The sequence below is a fragment of the Sus scrofa genome, chromosome 5 (genome assembly GCF_054392235.1).
Source record: "Sus scrofa isolate SSC_HxYL_T2T_F1_AM1 chromosome 5, Sscrofa_HxYL_maternal_Yorkshire_Landrace_v2.0, whole genome shotgun sequence".
Taxonomy (NCBI): Eukaryota; Metazoa; Chordata; class Mammalia; order Artiodactyla; family Suidae; genus Sus; species Sus scrofa.
Genome location: NC_139387.1, coordinates 34444182 through 34468177, shown reverse-complemented (window position 1 = coordinate 34468177; position 23996 = coordinate 34444182). Strand labels below are relative to the sequence as shown.

At 38.6% G+C, this 23996-nt stretch overlaps 1 protein-coding gene across 1 annotated transcript; it reads left to right on the top strand.

Annotated features, from left to right (window-relative positions):
- The first annotated feature begins 348 nt into the window (after positions 1-348).
- TMBIM4 (transmembrane BAX inhibitor motif containing 4) lies at positions 349-23599 on the top strand. Its single transcript, XM_003481653.5, has 7 exons — positions 349-518; positions 12507-12615; positions 13672-13777; positions 15065-15098; positions 17062-17179; positions 20022-20067; positions 21099-23599. The coding sequence occupies exons 1-7, from the start codon at positions 422-424 to the stop codon at positions 21303-21305; spliced, it is 717 nt and encodes a 238-aa protein (XP_003481701.2). The 5' UTR covers positions 349-421; the 3' UTR covers positions 21306-23599.
- Positions 23600-23996: the final 397 nt, after the last annotated feature.

Sequence of the window (23996 nt, the reverse complement as noted above, 5' to 3'; positions counted from 1 at the left end):
AACTATACTTCAATAAAGGCAATGTAATTAAAGGTGTCTCCCCAGAGTGATTATTGGTGGAGTGTATGAATGAGATGAGTGTTTGTTGAATAAATGGATGAATAGGTCTTCGCTTTTATCACGTTAGCAACTTTCCAGGTCAGACGATGTAAGAAGCTGGTGGAAGAAAATGTGAGAAAACCTACATTTCAGATGACGCCGAGAATGTAATTCGTTTTCTCTCCCAACCTAACCTAAAGCACTCTCCTTTTTCTCAGCCTAACTGGATTCTTGAGGTGAGATCATCGATTAGCTGGGGCTTGGCTCGGCCGACGCCGCTCGGCTAGTTGGGGCTGGATCCTCCCTCCGGAAGTGGCTTGGAGGCCGTTGTGCCGGCGTCGTCTCCCTGGCTCGGCTGGGCGGCTGGGGGTTTCGCGCGGCCATGGCAGACCCTGACCCCCGCTACCCCTGCTCCTCGATCGAGGATGACTTCAACTATGGCAGCTGCGTGGCCTCCGCCAGCGTGCACATCCGAATGGGTACGTGGCCCCTCGCCGGGCCCCTCTCGGCCACCCTCGTCTGTCAGGCGCGCTGCGGGTCTCTGGGGGCGGGTTTCCGGTTTCCGAGGCGAGCATCCCCCACGGTGGTGCTCTGGAGACAGCGCCTGAGTCCAGGGGTTCAGACCGCAGCCTTCCGACCCTGCGGGTCCCCCATCTCGGAGGAAGAGCGTCCTCCCTCCGCAGGGGTCAGAGGGGGAGGAGAAGTGGTAGCCCCGCTGTGCTCTTTGACACCTGATCTGGAGTCCCTCAGTCTTCTTGGGTGTAGAAAGGGACAGCTGAATATTTCACAGCCTGAATCTGGCATCTTTCAATTAAGAGAAACCAAGGGTTACTTTTTTGGTGAAAATAAGCTTATTATGTGATCGTTGTGACGCACACCTGAAAGGAGTTACCTGCTTGAATGTTTTTGGTTTAGAACAGCGTTTCAAGTTTCTATGCCCTTGTCTGTCTTTGCCGAATCGTAAGATCTGTGAGGGCAGGCACCATATCTATTTCGTTGCTGTTTTTTCTCTGCAGGACCTAGAACTCAACATTTTGAGGCAGTTGCTGGAAGTGGAAGTTTCCTAAGACCATGTTAGTTATGTTACTATGCAATGTTCAGTGGGCAGAAATTATTTGAATTTAAAATGCTCAGCTTCATGCAAGTGGAATTCATTGTCTGCTCTAGTTCAGCCAGTTGGTCACGGAAGCTGCCTCAGGTTTTCATCCTATATGGCAGCTGGAACTTTTCCTGGAAGAGGAATTATGAAGAGATTATGCACAGAGAATCTTGATTCCTAGTATCTGTATTTCTAGAATTGAATTTTGAAATTATTTTGGCAAGTGGGCTCAGCTTTTAAATTAGAAAGTTGTAAATTGTGGTAAAATATGCATAACATTAAAATTTTACCATTTTAATTATTTTTAAGTACAGTACAGTATGTTAAGCATTTTCAGTGTCACCAGAATGTTTTTATCTTGCAAAACAAACTCTATACTCAGCAAACAACTTCCCACTTTCCCCTTTCCCTAGCTCCAGGAAGCCACCGTTCTACTTTTCTGTTCTGTGGATTCGACCACTCTAGATCCCTCATCTAACTGGAATCATACAGTATTTGTCTTTTTGTGACTGGTATATTTCAATCAGTACGTTTTTAGCAAGTGCATTCATTTTGTGGCATGTCAGAGTTTTTTTCCTTTTTAAGGCTGAATAATTTTCTATTGTATGTATAAACCACATTTTGTTTATTCACCTGTTGGTGGACACTTGGGTTACTTCCACCTGACTATGACTATTGCCGCTATAAACAGAGGGGTACAGGTTTCTATGGGATCCTGTTATCAGTTCTTTTTGATCTGTATGCAGAAGAGGAGTTGCTGGATCACATGTGTTTTAATGAAAAACCTGAGTTTTTTCCCTCCTGACTGAGTAGGGAAGGTTTTTCATCCTCTGTTTCTCCTTTACTTCTGACATTTCTGGTCACCAAAAGTGTGGTGGCTTTCCCCTCACCAATAATTCTCCATGGCATCACCTGGGTGTCCTACAATTTAACTTAATTCTGATACCACGTAGCACTAGGAGATAGTGTCAGATCCCAGGGGTTAGGGACTCAGTTCCACAAGACTGCTGCCACCCTACTTTATTTTTTATTTTTATTTTTTTTTGCATTTTAGGGCTGCACTTGCAGCATATGAACTTCCCAGGCTAGGGGTCAAATCAGAGCTACAGCTGCCACCTACACTACAGCTCATGGCAACGCCAGATCCTCAACCCACTGAGCATGGCCAGAATTGAACCAGCCTCCTCATCGTTGCTAGTCAGGTTCATTACCGCTGAGCCACGATGGGAACTCCACTGCTACCCTACTTTAAATGTTTAGTGCAAGCACTAGGTCCCTAGGTTACCTACAACTTCTGTCATACTTGGTTACAAATCAGTTTCCCATCACCCCTCCTTAGGTTTGATAAATTTGTGAGAGTGGCTCACAGAACTCAGGGAAACACACTCAGGTTTACTGGTTTATTAACTGATACAGATGAACAGCCAGATGAAGAGATATATAGGATGAAGTCTGGGAGGGCCCTAAGCACAGGAGCTTCTGCCCTTATAGAGTTGGGGTGCATCACCCTTCTGGTATGAGGCTGTGTTCACCAACCTGGAAGCCCTCCATACCCCAAATTATTATTATTATTTTGCTTTTTAGGCCCACATGTGTGGCATATAGAAGCTTCCAGGCTAGGGTTTCAGTTGGAGCTGCAGCTGCCAGCCTATACCACAGCTACAGCAACACTGGATCTGAGCCTCATCTGCGACCTACACCACAGCTCACAGCAATGCTGGACCCTTAACCACTGAGCAAGGCCAGGGATCAAACCCACATCCTCATGGATACTGGTCGGGTTCGTTACTGCTGAACTATGACAGACCTCCCTCCCCACCATTTTTTTTAAATCTCTTTACCGCCACACCTAGAGCATATGGACGTTCCCAGACCAGAGGTTGAATCAGAGCTGCAGCTGCTGAGGATCCAACCCACTGAGCAAGGCCAGGGGTTGAACCTACACCCCCATGGATACTGTGTCAGGTTCTTAACCCCCTGAGCAAGGCCAGGGGTTGAACCTACACCCCCATGGATACTGTGTCAGGTTCTTAACCCGCTGAGCCACAGTGGGAACTCCCAAACTATTGGCGTTTTATGGAAGCTTCATCACATGGGCCTGATCAATGATTAAGTCCTTTTTCAGCCCTTCTCCTTTCTCAAGAGAATGTGGTACAGGACTGAAAATTCCAAGCTTCTAATCACGACTCCTTCTTTCCAGGGACAGCTCTTATCCAGGAGCCCACCCAGAGTCATCTTTTTAGGACAAAAGACACTCCTGCCACCCAGAAAACTACAAGAGTTTTAGGAACCCTGTGTCAGGGTAATTGGGCTGGTAACTAAACTGACTACATCTTTGTTAAAAAGTGGTATGTCTTATGTCCCTGGGTTTTTTTTTTTTTTTTTTAACTAATTAAAAGATAAAACAGAACCCCCCCCCCCCATTTTTTTTTAAGCAAATTAAGCCAGCCAGCCTAACTAATACTTTAAGGAGAGCAACTGTGACTTCCAAAACTTTTATTTCCTTACTACCCTTCCATGAAGTAAAAAGGGATTGCTTTAAAAATATAATGTGTATGTCTTCTGGAAAATGCTTTTGGAATATTATACATTTAAAATGCCAAGGCTTACTTTAATTAAAAAAATTGGCACAACATAGTAAGTCAACTATAATTAAAAAAAATTCCAAGGCTTATTGGAAAACAACAAATCATGAAGCTACAGAGAAATTATTTGAGAATGAAATCTGAGTATAGTCTCTCCTTGAGCACTTTCATGGTGTCAAATAAGCTAGTTTGTATAATTTGTTGTTATGTAAATGTTATGTATAGTAGTCTATTAAACTAGTCTATTTTGGCAATATACCATATTTATATTTTTGAAACACTAAGCTTACTGTTTTGTAGACTCAGAAGCACAATGTTATGATCTTTGGGTTATTTTTTATTTTAACATTTTTTTGGCAACATCTGTGGCATATCGAAGTTCCCAGGCCAGGGATCGAATCCAAGCCGCAGCCACACTCTGTGCCACAGCTGTGGCAACAAGGCTTGATCCTGGATCCTTAACCCACTGCGCCAGGCTGGGGGATTGAACACTGTGCCTCAGCAGGAACTTGAACTGAGCCACGGCAGAGACAGCACCACAGGAATTCCTGTGGGCTTATTTTTTAATAATAATTTGCAACTTTGTATTTTCACTTAGTAGATCTTATATTTAAAAAATATGTATATACATATAACTTTATTATTTTTACCTATAGTGATCTTCTATATTATGTATGTACTGTAATTTATTTAATCATCTTCTGATGGATACTTAGATGTTGCTTTTCTTTTTATTCCTCCAAATAGTGCTTTAGGGATCATTCTTCCACATTGTTGTGAATTTCTCCAAGGATTGCTCTATAAATTTTTAGAAGTGAAATTACTGAGTCCAAAGAGTTTGTGCATTTTAAATTTGGTTGATGTCAGTAATTATCCTCTAAAGAAAATGCACCTGTCGACTGTCCAGCAAACAATCTACGAGGGTACCTTTTTTCCCACCCTGGCCAACGCTGAGATCATAAACATTTTAATAAGTGGCAATCTGGTAGATCAGGGGTTGGCAAACATTTTCTACAAAGGGCCAAATAGTAAATGTTTTTAGCTTTGTGGGGCCAAACGGTGCCTGTGGCAATTACTCAACTCTGCCATTGTAGGGCAAAAGCATTGTTGGGAGGATACACAAATGAGAGTGTGACCGTGCCCAGTAAACCTTGCTTATAAAATCAGGTGATGATAAAATCAGGATTTGGCCCTGGCCAGAGTTTACTGACTCTTGTGGTGGGTAATAAACAATGGTATTTTGTTTTCATCTACTTTTCTTTAGCTAGCTGAGTGAAGGTCAACATTTTTCTTAATTTATAAAACTTTATTGGGTTCCATACTGATATTAAGGATATAGCAGTAACCAGATAATATTTTAGTCCTCCTAGAGTTGTTGTTTGGTGGGGAAGTTGGGGAGACAGACCCTAAAAGGGTAAGCAAATACATAGATTACTAGCTGTGGTAATTTCTCTGAAGAAAAGAAACAGTGATGGAATAGACACTAGGTAGGGTCTAGAATGGCAGCTATTTCAGTTAGGGGATAGTCTGGGAAAGAACTCTTAAAGGAGACAGTTATATGAGAGCTAGCCAGATATATTAGTTATGTATTGCTTTATTAGAAATTACTCCCATATTTAGTAGCTTAAAACAGCAAATAGTTATTCCCTTGCATAGTTTCTGAGAATCAGGAATCCAAGGGAGGCTTAGTGAGGTGGTCCTGGTTCAGGGTGTCTCATGAGAGTCCATTAAAGATGTGGGCTGGGGAGTTCCCATCATGGCTCAGGGGTTAGCAAACCTGACTAGCATTCATGAGTCCATGAGGACGGGTTTGATCCCTGGCCTTGCTCAGTGGGTTGAGGATCCATTGTTGCCATGAGCTGTGGTTTAGATTGCAGATGCGGCTCGGATCCTGTGTTGCTGTGCTCTGGCATAGGGTGGCAGCTGCAGTGCCGATTGGACCCCTAGCCTGGAAACCTCCTTATACCACGGGTGTGGCCCTAAAAGGCAAAAAGACAAAAGATGTGGGCTGGGGCTATAGTCAGCTGAAGGCTTGACTGGGCTGAAGGATCTGCTTCCTGGAAACCTCATTCATGCGGATGTTGACAAAAGGCCTTAGTTCCTTGCCAATGACCTTTTGCATAGACTGATTGAATATTTTCTTGGGAAGGTGGCTGGCTTCTCCAAGAGCAGGCAATGCATGAGAGACCATCAGGGAAGTAGTGTCTTTTATGCCTTAGACATTGTAATCACACCCACCGTCACATCTCCCTTATTCTGTTTATTAGAAGCAGGTTCTTAAGCCCAGTCCACATTCAAGGGGAGGGTATTTAGGCTCCGCCTTTTGAAGGTAAGTGTCACATACTTATAGGCATGTTTTAAACCACCACAGTCTTCCCTCTGGCTATAAATTATTTATCTTTCTTCCACTTGCAAGCTAAGACACCCTCTGGCCACCCCCCCTCCCCACCTGCCAGAGTCGGATCCCATTATAGCATCAGTGCAAAGTTCAGAACCTTGTCATCTAAATCAAGTTCAGGTATGGCTCTGTATCCACATATTCAACATCCAGTGGTAGAACAGGCATAATTTGGTGGTATTTTTGACAATTAAGTTCTTCAAAAAAACAAGTCTCCTGTGATTCTTTCTTAGGCTCACTCCATTAGATAAAAGCCACACCCAAGTGTCTTAGAGTAAGTTTTGGCTGAGATGATGAGGCCGAGACTGATGAGTGACTATTTCCTCAAGTCTCTCAAAGCCCAGTGGTTTGAATGGTTTTTCTGAGGTACACGGCTAGATATTTGTGAGGTTTTGTTTTGTTTTGTTTCTTTCTTTTTTAGGGCCACACTTGAATAGGGAAGTTCCCAGGCTCGGGGTCAAATCGAAGCTCTAACTACCAGTCTATACCACAACCACAGCAGATCGGAGCCGAGTCTGCAACCTGTACCACGGCTTATTGCAACGCTGGATCCTTAACCCACTGAGCAAGGCCAGGGATTGAACCCTCATCCTCATGGATCCTCGTCAAGTTCGTTCACAGCTGAGCCATGATGGGAACTCCCATTTGTGAGGGTTTAACAAAAGATTTTACAGTCACATTCTCTATCTCTTCTCACATTTTGATGCGAGCAGCAAGGAGCCAGCAAGTGTATGCTCTATCTGGAAATCTTAGTTTGATCACCCACTTCATTAAGCACATTTTCTACTTTCCATGTTCCCACAGGTGACAGTGTTGCTAAAATTTTTTGTCAGCAATAACAAGGTTTTTTTTTCCTCCAGTTTCCATAAGACTTTGCTCACTTTAAGCCCTCCACAGTCTCCTTAAAGGCATCATGCTTCTACATGCTTTTACCTCAAAGACCTGCCAGCTTCTACCCAATATCTGGTTACAAAACCTCTTCCACATTTTAGGTTTTTGGTAGAGGTACCAAAATCTGTATGAGTCTCTATTGCTGTGTAACAAATTACCACAAAACTTAGTGGCTTGAATAAAGATTTATTATGAGGTTCTAAGAGCCAAACATCTAAGCGATTCTAGCAGAGGGTTTGTTGTAGGTTATAGTCAAGACGTTGGCTGGGGCCCTAGTCATCTGAAGGTCTGACTGGTGCTCAAGGATATGTTTCCAAGAAGCCTCAGTCACATCACTGTTAGCAGGTGCCTTCAGTTTCTCACTGGCTGTTGACAGGAGACCTCACTTTTCCCACTTCACTTTTCCATAGGGCTACTTGAGATTTCTCACAACATTGGCAGCTGGCTTCTAGAGCATCCATTCTTAGTGGGGACTGTATTGCCTCCAGGAGGGTGAAAATTGGTTCCTGAAGTGGAGAGCAAAACATCTCAGATATTTCAATGGTTTGTAGCCTTCCAAAGAGTTGTGATACCCAAAAGATGTACAGTATATTTGTGGGAATTCCCGTCGTGGCACAGTGGTTAACGAATCCGACTAGGAACCATGAGGTTGCGGGTTTGATCCCTGGCCTTGCTCAATGGGTTAAGGATCCGGTGTTGCTGTGAGCTGTGGTATAGGTCGCAGACACGGCTCGGATCCTGCGTTGATGTGGCCCTGGCATAGGCTGGTGGTTATAGCTCCGATTTGACCCCTGGCCTGGGAACCTCCCATATGCCGCGGGAGCGGCCCAAGAAATGGCAAAAAAAGACAAAAAAAAAAGATGTACAATATATTGTGGCATTAGATTTTCAGGGACTGTTAGGAAAATAATGTTCAGCAGACATCTTAGATGGACAGTGAAAAAAAAAAAGTGGTTGAGAAATACTACCTTAGAGCAAGTAATCTAAGAAAGAGCAAGTAGGTAGCCATATTGCCTCGCATTTTTTTTTCCAATATAATTGACAGATGTTATCTTTTATGACTTAATCTTAGAAATAACACACACTGCCGCTTCTGCCTTACTCTTTTTGTTAGAAGTGAGTCACCTAAAAGGAGTGTCAAGAGTTATGGGCATATTTTAAACCATCATTCTATGTAAAGAGTGATGAGGGTATTCCAGACAGAGGAAACAGCAAGGGCCAAGTCCCAGAAGCAGGAAGGATCTGGCATGTTTGGGGAACAGAAAGGTAGCTAGTGTGGGTAAATCATGTTGAGGAAAAGGAAAAATAATATGAGAGGAGGTTAGAAAAGTTCTATATCATGTAGGGCCTTGTAAGCCCCATAAAAACTTCAAAGTTTTATTCTAAGTGGAAGGAAAACCTTTAAAAGTAAGCAGGGAGTCACATGATGTGGATTACTTTACAAAAAGATTGCTGACAGCTATGTAGAGAATGGATTGGGACAATAGGTGTGACCAATGAAAGCCTGGAGGTTAGTTAGAAGGCTACTATAGTCTGGGTGGATGGTCCTGCAGACTGACTGGAGAGGTGGCAGAGGAAACCAAAGAGGTGGATGTGTTCAGCTTTGCAAGTGGAAGTAGTTGCTGATGGATTGAGAAGAGGGAGGGGAATCAGAGATGACTCTGACATTTTTGGCTTTGGGGATGCTGATTCTGGTTACTGATTTGAATAGAAGTGATGAGTTCCTATTTTAGCCTGTTAAGTTTGAGTAGAAGGGGGAGAAATAGAAGGGCAGAAATTAGGACTCAAAAAAAAAAAAGATTGCCGTTTGGCTTGTATTCTTTTCATATCAATCAGATCTTTGTGAGCTGTGTATGTATACCTTTTGCCACTTTTTATGTTGTTCAAAATAGGTGTCAAATGTTGCTTTTTTGTGGGATTTGATTGAAGTTCCCATTTTAAAAAGAGTATATAGAAAAGCTGTGATCTAGGGGATATGCATAAGGATTATTTTTATGATGTATTTAGCATATATTTCTTTAATATGTTTTTCTATTACAAAAGTAATGGTGATATGTTAAAAAAACAGATTAGCAAAGAATTGAACATGGAAATCATCCTCAGTCGTGATTCCCAGAGAAAACCATTATTAACACCTTTGTGTGTATTCTTTAAATCTTTTATCACATATGCACTTGTACACATATGGATACGAATACACATTAAACATACAGTTTTGAAAGTGTAGAACAGTTCCATAAAATGTTAAGGATTGGCATTAACTTTCACTGCTTAATTGAGACTATTCATTACATGCAATGGGTTTGAGTTACACAAGGTGCATGGTGTGAATATCAAAACTAAAGAATTTGACTTTTTAAACAGTCCAGAAAATCTCTTGGGGGAACTAATGTTTTGACCTTTTGATTTAGCAATTACATTTGCAGAAAGATAGCTCAGATAACATTGTCCATGGGAGTACTATATTCTTTCCTTTGCTTTTGTGAAAAAGGTGGAAATGACTTCACAAAACTTGCAGACATCAGGGCCTTTTTAAGAAAGTAAGTTGTAGATCTGTTGTGGAGATGGATACTGTTAATCTCCTTTTTGTTCCAGATTACTTCTTTCTAACAGTGAAAGACAAACATCGTATGATATCACTTATACGTGGAATCTTTAAAAAATGGATACAAATGAATTTATTTGCAGAACAGAAACAGACTCACAGACTTTGGAAACAAACTTACTGTCACCAAAAATTTGGGGGGCCGTTAGGGATGGACTGGGGTTTGGGATTGGTATATGCACACTGAGGTATATGGAATGATTGGCCAGCAGAGACCTGCTGTATAGCACAGAGAACTCTACCCAGTATTCTGTGGGAAAAGGATCTGAAAGAGAATATATGTGTTTTACATGTATAACTGAATCACTTTGTTGTACAGCAGAAATTATCACAACATTGTAAATCAACTGTACTTCAGTAAAACTTTAAAAAATTAAGGAGTTCCCGTCGTGGCGCAGTGGTTAACGAATCTGACTAGGAACCATGAGGTTGTGTATTTGATCCCTGGCCTTGCTCAGTGGGTTGAGCATCGGCATTGCCGTGAGCTGTGGTGTAGGTCGCAGATGCGGCTCGGATCCTGCGTTGCTGTGGCTCTGGTGTAGGCCGGTGGCTACGGCTCCGATTTGACCCTAGCCTGGGAACCTCCACATGCCACGAAAACGGCCCTGGAAAAGGCAAAAAGACAAAAAAAAAAAAAAAGAAGAAGAAAAAGAAAGATTATCTCTCCCTAGGCAAAAGTAGACCCGATGTACACTGTGACTGTGAATCAGTGTTTAAGATATATGTTCATTAAAACCTTTTTAAGACATTAGGAAAAACTCACTATGTTTTGCAAAGGGTGCCAAAAGGAAACATTGATGAAGATTTAATTTGGGGGGCCCTTTAAGGATTAAATCTTTAATGTTTATGAAAATCCCTTTATTCTTATAAAATATTTATTTTATTTCTTGATAATTTGGCAGACACACCATCAAAGCACTTCATCGTTCCTTGAGAAGCCAAGTCTTTAGCAGGATTTTTTTTTTTTTTTTTTTTTTTGGTCTTTTTGTCTTTTCTAGGGCGACACCCACAGCATATGGAGGTTCCCAGGCTAGGGATCGAATCGAAGCTGTAGCATCTGCAACCTATACCACAGCTCACAGCAGCACCGGATCCTTAACCCACTGAGCAAGGCCAGGGATTGAACCTGCAATTTCATGGTTCCTAGTCGGATTCCTTAACCACTGAGCCACGACAGGAACTCCAGGAATTTTTTTTGAGAATACTTATGTGTGTTGTCATGAGAGTCAAAAGAAAATATCTTTTGTTGGGTAAAAGTCATTCAGCAGTGTTTTTCTTGCCTAAACCTAGTGCTCTATGGAAGTTATATGGCTCCATTATTGTTTGAGAATAATACCTTTTTCCTGGCTGGCAAAATTCATCTTTTGTTAATTCAGTATAAATTTATTTAAAGGCAACTAAAATTTAATGAGTAGTTCCTGTCATGGCTCAGTGGTTAACAAATCTGACTAGGAACCATGAGGTTGCAGGTTCAATCCCTGGCCTTGCTCAGTGGGTTAAGGATCCAGCGTTGCCATGAGCTGTGGTGTAGGTCACAGACGGAGCTCAGATCTCGAGTTGCTGTGGCTCTGGTGTAGGCCGGCGGCTACAGCTCTGAATAGACCCCTAGCCTGGGAACCTCCATGTGCCGAGGGAGCAGCCCTAGAAAAGGCAAAAAGACAATAACATAAATAAATAAAATATAAAATTTAATGAGTATTTCAATCTGTGCCATTCCCTTGGCTTGGTGTGGAGTATGAAAATAAGACATGCTCCCTGTTATTAAGGAGCTTTTTTGTCTTTAGAGTCTAATAGGTGTGAAGGACAAGTAGACTTATCACTATAGAATAAAGTGACTAGAAGTATGTTTAGGGTCCCTTGGGAATATGAGGCAGAACATTGACTTCAGACTGGGGAACTACTGAGAACAGCTTCATCTTGAAAGATGATTAGCAGTATGTTAGGGAGAAGTAGGAACTATTAATATTTTATTTCTGAAGTTGGTGGTGAGTTGAATGTTCACCGTATTATTTATATCATCAGAAGACTTTAGTAATAAGTACTTTTAAATCATTAGGTCTTGGGGTTGATTTATGGATGTTGGTGATAAAATATTCAGAAAGAAAGAATTTCTTATGTAGAAACTAGAGGCAGAGGTAGTAAAAATGAGAAATAAAAATAGGTGAGTGAAAATAAACTTACATATTATTTGCCTAAATAATTGTACTGCTTGGAAATTAAAATTTGTTTAAAATTTATTTATAACCGGAGTTCCTGTTGTGGCTCAGCAGAAATGAATCTGACTAGTACCCATGAGGACTCAGGTTTGATCTTTGGCCTTGCTCAGTGGGTTAAGGATCCGGTGTTGCCAGGAGCTGTGGTGTAGGTCACAGACAGGGCTTGGATCTGGCATTGCTGTGGCTGTGGTGTAGGCCAGCATTGCGGCTCCAATTCAACCCCTAGCCTGGGAACCTCCATATACCGCGGGTGTGGCCCTAAAAAGACAAAATTTATTTATGACCGTATACCCTGTATTTCTGCTTTTCAGTTTCAAGATAGGTTCGTTCTTTAAAATGTTATGTTTTTAATCTTTTGCTTTGTTTTATGTTATACACACATGCATTTAATGCTTTTTTTTAATCTTGGTGAAAACATTTATATTCTGGGCCATTAACTTAATTTTTTTAAGCTCATGCTTCCTGGAGTATAGTTATCACTTACATTTTGACGTCTTTGAAGTGTTTTTTTCTTTTTTTTTTCTTTTAGTTTTAATTACAGATTATATTATGTGGATTAAGATTTAAGAAAGAATACATAAATCAATTTAATGTTTCTAAGAAGAAATTTGATCTCGCTGTTCTCTAATAAATGTTAGAGAAAATAGTCATGTGTAATTTTTTTCTCTTTCAGCCTTTCTAAGAAAAGTCTACAGCATTCTTTCTCTGCAAGTTCTCTTAACTACAATGACATCTACATTTTTTTTATACTTTGATTCTGTACGAGCATTTGTACATGAAAGGTAGGTAATAACGTAATTCTGAGTCCTTTTCAGCCACTGCATGTGAATGAAAGGACATAATATAACAAAGCTAGTTTTTTCCATTACCTTTTGAGGTTAGAATGTGAAAAGGTTCATAATTAACTCTTGTAAATAAGTTTTGATAAGGAAAATGTTCTATAATGTTTTTACCTCTGAACTTTTTAGCTTATAGTTTCATAGGATTGAACCCTCATCTCCTGGAATAGTATTAAGAATTTTTACTGTATACAGTTTTTTTAAGTCTGAATTTTTTTTTTTTTTTTTTTTTTTTTGCTTTTATTAGTCTTACGCCTTGTCCCCAAAGCCTAAGACAGTGCTTGAAAAATAAAGGTACTTAAAAAAAGTTTGTTTAGTTTATCTTAGTGGTGGATCATAACTAGGAAAATTTCACTGAAAAGTTTTTAAAGGAGTTCCATATGATTCATCCCTAATTTTATATCTGACTTCCAAAATAATTTTTTTATCTGACCTCCAAAATAATTTTTTCCATGGCTAAAAGTAATATATATTCTTTCTATTAAAGGAAAGGAAAAATAAAAACTGAGTAGTTTCTTAAAAGTAGATCATTTACTTCCTCTGTCCCTTTACAGAAGAGGAGTCTTGAACTATTAATTTGCTATTTGAAGTAAAGTTCTTTAAATTTCAGCTATATAGTAAATATCCTAAAAAAGTATTTAGATCTAAAGTTCATTTATCATTTAATAGTTTTTTATTGTATTTTAATTAGGAAAAACGCTGTATGCTAATTATAAAAGTTATTCAAATATGATGTAAAGTTCATGAAGTAAAAAAGGCTACGTCTTCCCCATTCATTGTGGGGAAATTTTTATCCTCCTGCTCCTCTTCATATCACAGTCCTCAGATTTTCCACATGGAAAAGTAATTTCTTTTGACAGTTTGGTATAGATCCAGATTTTTTTTATTGTACTTTGACAAACACATAGACAAATTTTATTAAATTGAATACTATTTAATAAAAGATACTACTTATGGTATCTTTACATTTGAGAATGCTTTTAATTTTTTGTCTTTCAGTCCTGCCTTAATTTTGGTGTTTGCACTTGGATCTTTGGGATTGATTTTAGCCTTGACTTTAAACAGACATAAGCATCCCCTTAACCTCTATCTGCTTTTTGGATTTGTGAGTATTTTGACAATATATTTTCCTTTAACACTTATTCCTGAGTTTTAAACTTATTTAATTGAATGCCTATACATATCTAACAGTAGCAGAACAAAGTTAATGAGGTTTTTAAGGAATCCTAAGGCTTCATTTGTATGATATGATTTATCTGATGGTATATAAAATCTAACAAGAGTAAGTGTAAATGTAGTTAAGGGGAAAGAAAAGCTAGAGGATGAAGCTTGGTATCTCTGACTCTTTTATTGAGGATATGGGTTCACCTACTTATGACAATGGCTTAAACAATGACAGCTTAGCAATGGCCTAAATAAGATGCTGAATGACTCTTTAGTAAGGTTGTCAGGAGCCCAGATATGTGCTATGGTTCAGACATTTCTAAAGTGTTGCATGGTGTAAGATAGCTCAGCACCATATCTACATTCTATCCATTTATTTTAAAAAATGAAAAGAGAGAGAGCAAGCGTTTCTGCTTTTCAAAGTTGTTTACCTCTCTACCCACATTCTGTTGACTAGAATATAGTCTTATGACCAGATATACCTGCAAGGGAAGTTGAAAAATGTAACTCTACCCACATTCTGTTGACTAGAATATAGTCTTATGACCAGATATACCTGCAAGGGAAGTTGAAAAATGTAATGTTTAATCTGAACATCTGTGCGTTTAGTAAAAATTCTGTTACTAGGGAAGAAAGAGTGAATGCTATTGGGAGAGATGTTTCAAGACTCTGTCACACCATAGTAATACCTAAATGTTTTATTCTTCCTGTGTTTGTGTGGGATAGTGAGGTTTTTATAAATGTGCATGTGATTTGCAATTTAACTTTTATTTACATTATAGAGAGTAAGAAAAATATAATTTTCTATATTATTTCTAGAATTGTCCTGTTACAGATATGAAAAATCAACTTGAGTTAAAGTGATAGGATCATAATTTAGAATCTAAATATTCTCACTCAAATAATTGAAGTCTCGTTTTCATTATGGCGGGCATATTTGGTTTTTTGGTTGTGGTTTTTTTTTTTTTTTTTTCTTTTGGCCACACCCATGGCATGTGGAAATTCCTGGGCCAGGAATTGAACCGACGCCACGGCAATAACCAGAGCCACAGCAGTGGCTCCTTAACCAACTGAGCCACCAGAGAACTCCACGGTGGGCTTATTAACTGACCAGTGTACTTCATAGATCATGCATTTAGAATAATATTGAACTTCTGGAAATTAGAACATATGCATGACATAGTATACATTTCACATGCATCTATGTAATTTCACTTTCTTTTTTTAGACACTGTTAGAAGCTCTGACTGTGGCCTTTGTTGGTAAGCCATAATTGTGCTTCTGTATGGTACAGCTTTTAATATGGATAAATCATCTGGGTAAAAAAGTATTTGGGGCTAAAGCTTAACATCACGGAAGTCATATTAAAAAATGTAGATTGGATGAAGAATTCCTTAAATGTAACAAAAATGAAATGTTTATATAGTTCAACTGAGTTTAAAGAAAGTAGAAAAGAATTAGGAAAACAGTAGGAATGGAGAAAAATATTCATTTTGTTTATCCATTTGTAAAAGTAAGAACCATAGCTAATCTTTTCCCTATTTAAAGGAAATTAAATCAGTTTTTAGAACTGATAACATTTTGAGCCATGTACTCAGAAGAGTTCAGCATTTGAAAGGAGAAGTCTGTTATAATTTCTTGATGTACACAATGTAAGCCTCAAATAAAAAAATTTCGTGGTTTATTAACAATAAAAATTTCGATCGTCTCAAAATGTTTATTCTGTGGTACCAAAAAGGTGAGAATTGACTAGACCTCTCAATAACAGTAAATTGTTATCCCTTATGTTAATATATTTATCTCTTCCTATTTTGTCATATTGATTTTAACTTCTTTGTGCAAGTTTGATTGAATCTGTATATTGCTTGGTAATCCTCTCTTTTTTTTTTAATAAAACATTCAGAATATAAATAAGTAATAGAAACTACTAAAATAAATAGGATTGAAATTTCTCAACATAGAAAGGAAGTATTATTAATATTAACTTGTTATTTGTTATTACCTACTGATGTTACTTACTATTAATGTTATTACCAAGTCCATCTCTATTCTCCTTGGCTCCCACCATTTGTAAGGGATGTAGGAGAGAAATTTATTTCAGGTTTATTGGAATCCATCTAATCATACACTGAAATTTCTGAAAAGAAGCAAAAGTGATTTTATCTTTTCTGCATTCGTCTTACTAATCCTGTAATGGCATAAATAGAGAAAATCCAAGTTATGTAGCTTTTGGAAATAGAAAGAACTTGGATTATTAATCCCTGAAAAATCAAAAATTATTTAATGGTTTTGGGTTCAAAGGACTTTGATTAATTAACTAATTTGTTTGTTTTTCTGCTTTTTAGGTCTAAACCCGTGGCATATGGAAGTTCCCAGGCTAGGGAATCTGAGCTGCAGCTGCCAGCCTATGCCACAGTAGTATGGGATCTGAGGTATGCTGTGACCTACACCACAGCTCACCGCAATGCCGGATCCTTAACCCACTGAGCAAGGCCAGGGATCGAACCTGCGTCCTCATAGATACTAGTCGGTTTGTTACCGCTGAGCTACAACGGGAACTCCCGAACGTAACTTTAAAGAGGTTGTAATTTAGCATTCTATTAAGATGTTAAGCAGTTGTATTACAATAGCCATAGTTAATCCAGATGGTCATTCTAAAATTACAGGAGGGAATTTGGTATATATTCAGTAAACCCCCAATAATGTGCTCCAAGATAATGCAGATGTGGATATAAAGCAATTTGTGGTTGGTTTCTGTTCCCTGTAGGTTTGGTGAATGCCAGACCTCAGACAGCCTCAATATTTTTCTTGCCCAGGAATTCGTAGCCAGCCTCAGGACCCAGAATTATCCCTATTGATATTTAAGCCATTGACGATCACAACAGATGGTGATAAACTGCAATTGAGACGGGGAGGAGTGAGAATCATTTCACCATATCCCTCAGACTCCTAACCAGCTGGCTGTGTAATGTCTCTCCAGTCATTTCTTTAACTTCATAATAACGTGACTCCCTTAGGTTGTCTATTTTGGAGCCTTTTTATTACATTATGAGTGTGGTTTTACTGTACCAGTATGCAAGGCTGAATAAGGAGTCTTTTTATAATTGTTCTTATTGGCAAGTAGTATAGGACAAAATAAAGCATTTCTGTTAAATGACAGAAGAAAAAACCTTTTATATATTGAGGGTTTATATATTTTTTAATCAGTGTTTTATAATTTTACAGTTACTTTCTATGATGTATATATTGTTCTGCAAGCTTTTATACTGACTACTGCAGTATTTCTTGGTTTGACTGTATATACTCTACAATCTAAGAGAGATTTCAGCAAATTTGGAGCCGGGTAAGTTATGTATTTCATGGCTGTGCTAGAGATCTTTAATATTACCTAGTTTTGAGAGATGCACTATGCTGTTAGCTTTGAGTGCTTTTAAAATGGAGGGTAATGAGAGGTCATATCATTGAGACCTGGGGCCAGGCCCCACTCTCCCAGAACATACTAGGGTGGAAAGTGGCTTTGAGTCATTTGCTTCCCAATTATATAGAAAGCGAAATGAATGCTAAAGAAATCAGCTTTCTAGAGAGGCTAGACTTACATGCTTTATAAATGGTATTAATTATTTAGATCTTCATCTTAATATAAATGTTACTTACCATCCACATTTTTGTGGCAAAAGCAAGGTAATTGACCAAGATACTGGAAATGTCTGCATGAACTTTAAAATCTTTTTGATCTATCTAAATTAACCTGTACCCTTCTTCAAACTCATAAATACAGGAGTTCCCGATGTGGCTCAGTGGTTAACGAATCCGACTAGGAACCATGAGGTTGTGGGTTCGATCCCTGGCCTTGCTCAGTTGGGTTAAGAATCCGGCGTTGCCGTGAGCTGTGGTGTAGGTTGCAGACACAGCTCGGATCCCGTGTTGCTATGGCTCTGGTGTAGGCCGGTGGCTACAGCTCCGATTAGACCCCTAGCCTGGGAACTTCCGTGTGTCGCAGGAGCGGCCCAAGAAAATGGCAAGAAGACCAAAAAAAAAAAAAAAAAAAAACCTCATAAATATATGGAATGACTTTTTATATTAGGATAGTGGTGTTGCCTTCACCTTGGGAAGAATGTGTAGACTCTTTCCTAAGCTCATAGTGTCTTCCTCTTGGCACATAAGCACCCAAACATTTTCTGTTCTCTGTCTTGTTACAACACTAAAAATGTGCAAATGGTCTGCTCTTGCAAAAAACTTTCTTTCCTCCTCCTTTTTTTCTTAGTAATTCAGATTACCAGAAGCCTCTATTGGCATAAATTATAGTTGGTCACCCAACACGGACAATTGTGTAGAATGCTTAAATAGTTGTATGAGGATGGAGTTTGATTTAAGGAGAGGCAAATTTTTTTTCTCGTTTCCTATTTTGTCTATTTGTGTCGGGGATGTTTCATACATATTTGTGTGGTCTATATGGTGAAAGATTTGCTCTCTGAATCTTTTTGCCATCCCAGTCTCTAACTGTGCCCTTTCCTCCCATCCACTCTGCTAGAGTCTCTAGAACCCCTGTTCTGGTAAACAGTCTTCCCCATATTTCAGTCTCTTCAGAATAGATTCTTTCTTTTTCCTTATCTCAGCGGAGACTCGATCCCTCTCTGAAAACACTGTTCTCTAGCTGTTCATTCGCCCATACTCTGTGATGTTTGGGGAGGGGGTCGGGGGGTGACTGTTAAAACTGCTTCAGGAGTTCCCGTCGTGGCGCAGTGGTTAACAAGTCCGACTGGGAACCATGAGGTTGTGGGTTCAGTCCCTGCCCTTGCTCAGTGGGTTAACGATCCGGCGTTGCCGTGAGCTGTGGTGTAGGTTGCAGAGGCGGCTCGGATCCCGCGTTGCTGTGGCTCTGGCGTAGGCCGGTGGCTACAGCTCCGATTCAATCCCTAGCCTGGGAACCTCCATATGCCGCGGGAGCGGCCCAAGAAATAGCAACAATAACAACAACAACAACAACAACAACAACAAAAAAGACAAAAGACAAAAAAAAAAATAAATAAATAAAAAATAAAACTGCTTCAGTTCCTGAGTGCTCCTTTCTTCATTCCTGGGCATGGTAGACATTCACTGCTTTAAGGTTTATGCTCTCTGGCTATGTATTCCTCTTTCATGTCTAGCATACTCATGCCACTTTCTTCTACCTTTGTGCTGTTGTTGCCATAACTTTTAGTTCCACATGTGTTATAAACCTCATACTACGTTATTGTTATTTTTGCTCTAAATGTTATATTTTAAAGTGATTGTAAAAATAGATAGTCTTGGAGTTCCCATCGTGGCTCAGCAGTAACAAACCTTACTAGCATCCAGCAGCTGCATCTGAGACCTACACCGCAGCTCACAGCAACTCCAGATCCTTAACTCACTGAGTGAGGCCAGGAATCGAACCTGTATCCTCACGATGCTAGTCAGATTCGTTTCCGCTGAGCCACGACGGAATTCCATGGGAATTTTAATGGATATGCATGTTCACAGAATAATTTGTTATTGTTACTTGGTTTAAAAATGCAATTATGTTTTATTTGTATATATATATGTATATGTGTGTGTGTGTGTTTTTTTTTTTTTTTTTTTTTTTTTTTGTCTTTTTGCCATTCCTTGGGCCGCTCCCGTGGCATATGGAGGTTCCCAGGCCAGGGATCCAATCAGAGCTGTAGCTGCTGGCCTACGCCAGAGCCACAGCAACACGGGATCCGAGCCACGTCTGCGACCCACACCACAACTCATAGCAATGACGGATCCTTAACCCACTGAATAAGGCCTGCAACTTCATGGTTCCTAGTTGGATTCGTTAACCACTGAGCCACGACAGGAGCTCCTTGTTTATATATTTTCTAGAAGTTTTATATAGCTCTTTGAATTAAAATACATCTAGTCATATTTAGCTTCTATCAACATTTCCTTTATGTTCCAGTCGAAAACTTTAAAAATGATACTTTTAGCTAGTTTTGTGCACCAAAAAAACAAATGTTGAATCGGTAGCTGTTCTCTCAGTTTCTGGATATTCTGTAGTAGTCATTGTATGTTTAAGAATTCTTACATTTCAATTATTCTTTGGCAAATGTGAGGATGGATTTATTTCTTCAGAAAATGTTGAATGGGTTTTCAAAGTTTTTTAGTTATGAACAATATTCTAAATTATTATTTTGTTTTTATAGACTATTTGCTGTTTTGTGGATTTTGTGCTTATCAGGGATCTTAAAGGTAAGTTGTTTTAGAATGGTAACTTGAAATCTCAAAAAGCTGTAAGAAGCACCTTTTTGTAGGATGCTTAGTTATAATTATCTGGAACATTGTATATAGAATGATTTAAAAATACTATTTTAGGAATTCTTGTCATAGTGCAGTGGAAATGAATCCGACTAGAAACCATGAGGTTGTGGGTTCGATCCCTGGCCTCACTCAGTGGGTTAAGGATCTGGTGTTGCCGTGAGCTGTGGTGTAGGTCGTAGACACGGCTCGGATCCCAGGTTCCTGTGGCTGTGGTGTAGGCCAGCAGCTACAGCTCTGATTCGCCCCCTAGCCTGAGAACCTCCATATGCTGCGGGTGTGGCCCTAAAAATCCAAAATAAATAAATAAATAAATATACATATATATATATATATATACTATTTTAAAAATTAGGGCCTTATATTAACATTATTGCTTGAGAGAGTGTTGAATGAACGAATGAGTTAAATTACATAGAAAGAGGGCCCACATTTGTAATTGCTAACCTTCAAGCGGCACAAGTAATACTGAAAAAGAAATATGTTTTTAAATAATTTATGTTTGGAATGTTACTGTTCAAAGTCAGGTAATTTAATAGAAAGGAGGCTATCCATTGATTCATCCATTTACCTTTTTATCCAGTAGAAATGAGGGTAGACCTGCCTTACCTTTTCCTCTTTTCTTTTCCTCTCTTTTCTTTCTTTTTTGGGGGTCATACCCTTGGCATATGGAAGTTGCCAGGCTAGGGGTCAAATCAGAGCTTAGCTGCTGACCTACACCACAGCTCACGGCAACACCGGATCCTTGACCCACTGAACAAGTCCAGGAATTGAACCCATGTCCTCATGGGTACTAGCCGGCTTCATTACCGCTGAGCCATGGTGGGAACTCCCACATTTTTCTGCTTTTAACATTTATATTCAAAGTTGTGTAGTTATTAAATAGCATATATAACTTAGAGCAAGTAACTTAAGTATTCTTAATGCTATTCTTAAATATAAAATTATTATTCTCTTGCCTGTAGGTATTTTTTTACAGTGAGACAGTGGAGTTGGTCTTGGCTGCCGTAGGAGCTCTTCTTTTCTGCGGATTCATCATCTATGACACACACTCCCTGATGCATAGGCTGTCACCTGAAGAGTATGTATTAGCTGCCATCAGCCTCTACTTAGATATCATCAACCTATTCCTGCACCTGTTGCGGGTTTTGGAAGCAGTTAATAAAAAGTGATTGAAAGCAGTATATAGAAATGGATTCATTAAGTAATAAAGTTCAAAATGTAATCAATTATGCTATGTACTTCTGAGCTATTACTGTAAAATAGTAAGATAGTGACATTGTATTAGTATTACATAATGGAAATTGTAATTATATGTAATATATATTAAATATATAATTACTAGATTATATAACAGTAATATAAATCTTGCTATTTATGTTGTCTCATTTCTAAATCCTTGATTTGGAATCTGAGATAAGAGATAACAAAATTCTGTTTTTGAATTTTTTTCAATCTTAAATTTGCCATATATAGATGGTTCATTTGCAATTCAAAAATAATTTCATGGGACTTCTCTTGTAGTGCTGTGGTTTGTGGATCCAGTGTTGTCACTGCAGCGGCTCAGGTTCCTGCTGTAGTGTAGATTTAGTCCCTCACCCAGGAACTTCCATATGCTGTAGGTGTGGCCGTAAATAAATAGTAGACTTTCTACTACTAAATAAGTAAAACTTCATGAGTAGATAAATGCTATCAATTTACCTTTGTCTAGTGATTTTATCTAACTTTCTCTTAAGTAGATAATATTAGATATGATTTTGATTTTAAAGTACTTGTGTCTTTACCATTATTTATACTTTAGTATAAATCTCCTTTTACCATATTTTAGTCTTATTTAGAAAGGAAAAAAGTATAAAAGATTAATTCCACAAAGTTATTCAGTATTATAATAAAATTATTTTAAAATGTTAATGATATTTCATTATAAAATGATGTATTAAAAATTAAAAGTCTGCTTCACAGATATTTTGACATCAAATTTAACATTTGGTACAAGTATCATTTAAAAATGACAGCAGTTCCCTGGCCCAGGAACTTCCACATGGCACAAGTACAGCCAAAAAGGAAAAAAAAAAATTATAGCAGGATATCAGTGGCTAGTGAAACTTTGGCAGATTAGTTTGCTAGAGTGCCATAATAAAATACCACAGACTGTCTGGCTTAAACAGAAATTTATTTTCTCACAGTTCCAAAGGCTAAAAGGCTGAGGTCGAGGTGGCAGCAGGGCTGGTTTCTTCTGAGGTTGGTAGATGGGTATCTCCATGTATCTTCATATGGACTTCTTTCTGTGCCTGTTGTGTCCACATTTCCTCTTCTTAGAAGGATACCAGTCATATAGGATTAGGGTCCATCCTAATACCTCATTTTCCTTTAATTACTTCTTTAAGGACCTTATCTCCAAAATACAGGCACATTCCGAGGTACTAGAAGTTAGGACTTTGCAGTGGTCTGAATGTTTGTGCTTTGTGTCCCCCAAAGTTCTGTGTTGAAACCTAATGCCTATTGTGATGGTGAGGAGGTAGGGCTTTGGGGATGTGATTAGGTTTTGGGGATGGAGTTCTCATGCATGGGATTCGTGCTTTTATAAGAGACCCCAGAGATTCCCTCACCCTTTCTGCCATGTGAGGTGACAGCAAAAAGCACAGTCTATGAACCAGGAAGAGGGCCTTTAACTAGACACAGAATCTGCCAGCACCTTGATTAGAACTAAATTTGAAATAATTTTTTTTATAAACACTACCAGTTTTTCTTAGTAAACACCATCCATGTTTTGTTATGTCTGCTTGAATAGACTAAACCAGACTTCATCGTACAAATTTTTAGGGGATACAACTCGGCCTATAATACTCAGTAAGCATTTTCCCAGCTAGTAAACTGAAGTAAATTAGTAGAATATAGATTTAGCCTTTGGTGAGTTTCAGATGTAAATCTGACTCCATCACTATCAGTTAATTGTTGAATACCCAATTGCATGATGCTGTGCTCACGGTTAACACAGTATCAGAAGAGCGTCACCAACTGATTATGGGACCTTTGGCAAGTTACTTATCTTTCTGTACTTCGATCTTTTACCTCATCTTTATAATGGGAATAATAACACCTTTATTGGGATGTTGTAAGGATTAAATGAGATGGATATATCATATAAATTGTTTATTAATGTCAGCTGCTATTATTGTTATTATTGTCAGTCTAAAAACAGAATGTATTGAATTGTGACTAAAGATACTAAATAAGCAAATGCATATTTGATATTTTTAAAATGTAAGACAATGCCATTTTTTTCCAGCAAATTATTGTTTGGTTTGGGGAATATAGTTTCTTTAATAAAAATCAGAGACCTCTAATTAATTTATCTTTTTTAAATGATAAGTAAACTTAAAAATTTGTTTTAATTTCTGATATGACAAATATTGTAATTTCTAAGAGTATAAAGAGATTACAAGACCAAGAAGTTTGAAAAACACACTGTTTTAGAGTATTTATTATATTTCGTAAATGAACCATAGTTATTCATAATTCTTCTGGCAATGATTTTTATCTGGTTCCTTTTTTACTCTCACGGTCAGTACTGCCATGTACATCCCTGTGTGTGTGCAGTGTGCATAGATATGAGAGTTTGCCTAGGAAAGGAATATACTTAGAAGCAGAATTGCTGGATAAAAGGGCACATGCAACCTCATTTTTTTACATCAAGTGAACATAAAAATACGCAGACTCCAGATCTATTTTTAAAACAGAATTGGGAGTTCCCATTGTGGCTCAGCAGAAATGAATCTGACTGGTACCCATGAGGATGCAGGTTTGATCCCTGGCCTTGCTCAGTGGGTTAAAGATCCAGTGTTGCCGTGAGCTGTGGTGTA

Bases quoted from the DNA above. Each gene is read 5' to 3' on its own strand.
- TMBIM4 (XM_003481653.5), top strand. From the start codon at position 422: ATGGCAGACCCTGACCCCCGCTACCCCTGCTCCTCGATCGAGGATGAC. The intron at 12,616-13,671 runs GTAGGTAATAAC...TTTGTCTTTCAG, and splicing joins CGAGCATTTGTACATGAAAG to TCCTGCCTTAATTTTGGTGT. The intron at 17,180-20,021 runs GTAAGTTATGTA...TTGTTTTTATAG, and splicing joins TTCAGCAAATTTGGAGCCGG to ACTATTTGCTGTTTTGTGGA.